This window comes from Plasmopara halstedii (assembly GCF_900000015.1).
Source record: "Plasmopara halstedii genome assembly, contig: Scaffold_2881, whole genome shotgun sequence".
NCBI lineage: Eukaryota > Oomycota > Peronosporomycetes > Peronosporales > Peronosporaceae > Plasmopara > Plasmopara halstedii.
In genome coordinates, this window is record NW_020189786.1 from 58105 (window position 1) to 62036 (window position 3932).

The following is a 3932-nucleotide window of genomic DNA, read 5'->3' on the forward strand; positions in this document are numbered from 1 at the left end:
GCTCAGCTGTATCAGTAGCAATGGCTCCGTACATAGCGTCGTAAAGATTTCCACTAATGTGTCCCGTGACAAGTATTGATGCAATTGACGACGAACCCGGAATAGCTACAGTCGAGATATGGGTCATTTCAGGAGTATACGCTGCCAATGCTACAGCGTTTGTTGGCTTTGGTGGATGTTCATTGACTGAAGAGACTGAATGGTCGGAAATCGATCCAATTGAAGTGTTGCTTCGTCGACTTAGTAAGGAAATCAATTCTGGGTGTGTCGGTTGTCGCTCTTTATACACATGAAGATTTTCGTGTGTCTTGACTGCTTTCCATTGCCATTTGTCGTGTAGTAGATCTGATCCTTTTGAGCAAGCAGATCTATGAGTATCATATTCGTAAAGAGTATCACTCAATAGTTGTCGAGCTCGACGTTCGAATCGTTGCTTTTGGTCTGGAGGTACGTGATATGTCGTGGAAGAAATCGATCTTTTCATCCTCGCAAAACTATTTACAATGTCGAATGAAAAGGTGGCTAGAATGGTATAATTTGATGGGAGAGAATGCCACTTGTCAAAGATAAGAATTCAAAAAAAGCAAAACAAAACAGCAGGTTGAGCAAACCTACGAGTTTTTGTATATAATAACATCTGTGGTGAACATCTGCTCGAGTGGTGCTTGTAAAAATGTCTCTACACTCTGACAACACATCTAGAGCCCGTGTTTTTGAGCTTATTTTTGCTGCAATAGTGAAGTATTTTACGGAATTGTTATGTTAAGATAACAGAACTGTCGTTTTAGTAGTAAAAGTAACTTAAGTAAAAGCAACGCAGCTTTGCAAAAATAGTATATCTACTATCTCGAGAAATATGAAAGTGACATGCAATTATATCGGTATGAAGGGTGTGGGTCACACAAGATGGTGTGACGACACAATGGTCTGAGTCACATAAGATGGTGTAATGACACTATGGTGTGGGTGACCAAATATGGTGTGATACACCATGGTGTGGCTAAACTTAAACAACGGCTGTAGTTTTACATTTAATTAGGTTTTACTATATAGATAGATTTTGATATTGGCGGCTTTGCCACAAATAAAAGATAGATAAAGTTTACGTTTTAAGCGGAAGAGTTAATTAGCTTTGGGTTAAGGTTGTAGTTACTCTTGGAGTAAGTGGATTGCGATTCGCTACACTCGTACTGGTTCTAAGCATAGAACGAGTGTCACCGACCTTAGCTTAGCTTCCTCTGAGCAAAGAGCTACGGCAGCCCCGCTGCACTTGGTTTCACTCGTAGTCAATCTACACCTGAGTCGTTACCACTAGCCCTCCGTGAGGATGAAGCAGTTCTCATATTTGTTCCAGGGCATATAGGACGGGCATAAAAAGTTGATGTCTCTGATTGACCCTGAGGGCGTGCAACACCTCGCTTAACAAAGACCTGAAGCGATCAACGCGCGCCTGTAGACGTTTTCAAGACGGCAGAAGAAGTCGAGTGCATGCGTACGAATAAGCTGTACGCTAATGCAGTCAAGTGCCCTTTTAGGGTGCTTCATCGAAAAGCGTGGCCGTCGAGCGGGTCCCACTAAGGTCAAGGCCATTGTGGCTTGGCCGATTCCAAGGGACCAGAAGGACTTGCGCAAGTGGCTTAGCCGCGCCAACTACTTGCACAAGTACAGCGATAACTACGCAGAAATGGGATGACCATTGTCGAATCTCCTTTAGAGGGATGTGATATGGTGTTGGGACACGGAGCATTGGGAGACTTTGACGAGGTCGAAGACAGTCTCCTTCATGCACCAGTACTGCCGTTGCCGTACCCTAATCGTCCTTTCAGTGTCGTCTGTGACGCTTCGGACTTCGCCATCGGCTGTGCAATGCTGCATATAGACGCCGGGGGCGAGATTGGGTGATCGCTTCGAATCTCGCCGGCTCAAGGCTGCAGAGAAAAACGTCCCAGTTCAAGACAAGAAGTCAATTGCGATGAAGTATGCACTTATCGAGTTAACGGCTTTCCTGCTCGGTTCCAAGCCGGTCGTAATCTACACAGATGATACACTGCGATACAGTCGCCTAACCTTTTACAGAAGATGGCCAGGTGGCTCTCTTTCATAGCAGAATTTCAAAATGAAGTATAAGCCAGGAAAGCAAAATGCTTTGCCTGATGCGTTGTCAGTCGTCGCGGCTGCACCGAAATTCATTGAATGATGTACTGCTGTATTATAGCACCGACTCGACGGAAAGCCACGAATTGAGGTTCCTGACAACGAGAATTTGAAGAAACGTATCCTCTATGAGACCCACTCAGTGGTCATCTTAGTCGTGAAAAGACCTACAGCTCTATTAAGGGTGGCCCAAGCTGTAGAAATGGGCGAGAATTTATGTGCGCACGAGTGAGACGTGTCAAAGGGTGAAACCCTCTTTGAATGCGGCGGCATCGCTGGCTACTTTGCCGGAACAGCAAAAGGTTTGAGCATGCAATACAACGATCTCTATCGCCAACGGCGCCAAGTAATCCAGCTTTAGATGAGGCGACGCAAACGTCTGCTCATTAGCAGGAGCCTCTTCGACAGAGCGTGGTAGTCCTCAACTTGAGGCAGTCAGTGCACAACATGCTCCAAACTCTCTAGGTCTTCCGCGCAGCGGTCTGCGACCCCAGCCTGACGTCAGCGGAGTTCTGATCAAGACGGACCTCATCCGCAAGAGCTCATGAGCATCGCGAGACATTGGACGGCGTTCGTCCCCGTTATCATCGTCCGCCACATACTCTTCTCGACGAGAATGGAGGTGTCCGCTATCACGTGGAACGTCTTGCGGGTCGACGTCGTCGACAGGGTGGAACCCAAACTCCAAGAATTCAGGGTTGAAGGTGCCACTTCGGCAAGACTGCTTAGACGTCGTTGACGCTTATGATCAGAGGGATCATGACGTTCCGCGTCGCCGTACACCGCACTCCTCAGCTCAGCAATAGTTAGGTAAGCCGAAGGGCCATAAGCTGAGCTCAAGCTGTGGTTCTAGGCAGCTGTGGCCGCAGACTCACACGTGAGAGAGATTTCAGAGCTCGCAGAAGGGTGATGGGCCAACTCATAAGTCGCAGGACGACAATCCAAAGGAAGTCGGCGACGCGCCTTGAGTTTTGCAAATACAAGCCGAAGATGGCGTTCCACGCGAGCGTCCACCTCGTTGTGGCTCAACTGCAAGTTGTACATCGAGGAAAGTTTACGGTGCCACTAACCATTGTTCAAAGAGCTGTTCGTCATTTGCAGCGGTTTTGCCAGGGGTGAGCACCACAGGAATCGCTCGCATTGCGGGTAAGGAGAGCCTCCTCTTTCAGCACAAAGTCGAGTATGGTACGTATCCGCCAAGATTTCTTGAGGAACCAGGAAGCGATCTCGAAGAGCTTTTCGTTCGTCAAGGTCAGCTTGTATGGTGGCCGATCACGTAGACGTCCAACGATCGAGTGATTGCGTCCTTCACTGCTGTAGCGGGATCCGCCGAGCGGAAGCCGTATTTTACACGATAGTCAAGGACCGATCGTGGATGCGCGCGCATGAGATCTGCTCTGCGGACAGCATCCAGCTGCTGCTTCTCGTCGAATTGGTAGTGACACCACTTCCCCCAGAAGTTGAGAGCTCGGGGAAAGAACACGGCGTGCGCAAGGTTCGAAAAGGGCTCGTGTCGCTCCACTGGATCACCTCGCCCTCTTCATATTTCCATCCTGGAAAAAGATTACCTGATTCGAAGTCGGCTTCCTCAAAATCCTCGACGAGGTAATCCATCGCCCGTGGCGGGGGCGGTGCGCAGTCGAGAGTAGACATCGCGTCTGTGTTGTTGGTCATGCGACCCTGTCGTTGACCACGCGCTACGCGGTACTCAGTTACCGAGCATCACCCCTTGTCATAGAGTGTGTATTATTAGAAGCAGCTGTCAATCAGCACTAATG

The 3932-nt window shown here is 48.5% G+C and overlaps 2 protein-coding genes across 2 annotated transcripts in view; one reads left to right on the forward strand and one right to left on the reverse strand.

The window, feature by feature from the left end:
- Positions 1-56: 56 nt before the first annotated feature.
- PHALS_05105 (uncharacterized protein) lies at positions 57-374 on the forward strand (the record flags this gene model as incomplete). The annotated part of the gene is made up of 2 exons (XM_024718772.1): positions 57-262; positions 344-374. The coding sequence occupies 2 exons, from the start codon at positions 57-59 to the stop codon at positions 372-374; spliced, it is 237 nt and encodes a 78-aa protein (XP_024584138.1).
- Positions 375-3903: 3529 nt separating this feature from the next.
- PHALS_05106 (integrase core domain protein) overlaps positions 3904-3932 on the reverse strand; it is a gene marked incomplete at both ends in the record, with an annotated part of 5743 nt that continues 5714 nt past the window's right edge. The window contains one exon of the mRNA XM_024718773.1: positions 3904-3932. This exon is cut by the window's right edge and continues 731 nt beyond it. Coding sequence (XP_024584139.1) covers positions 3904-3932 — 29 coding nt within the window.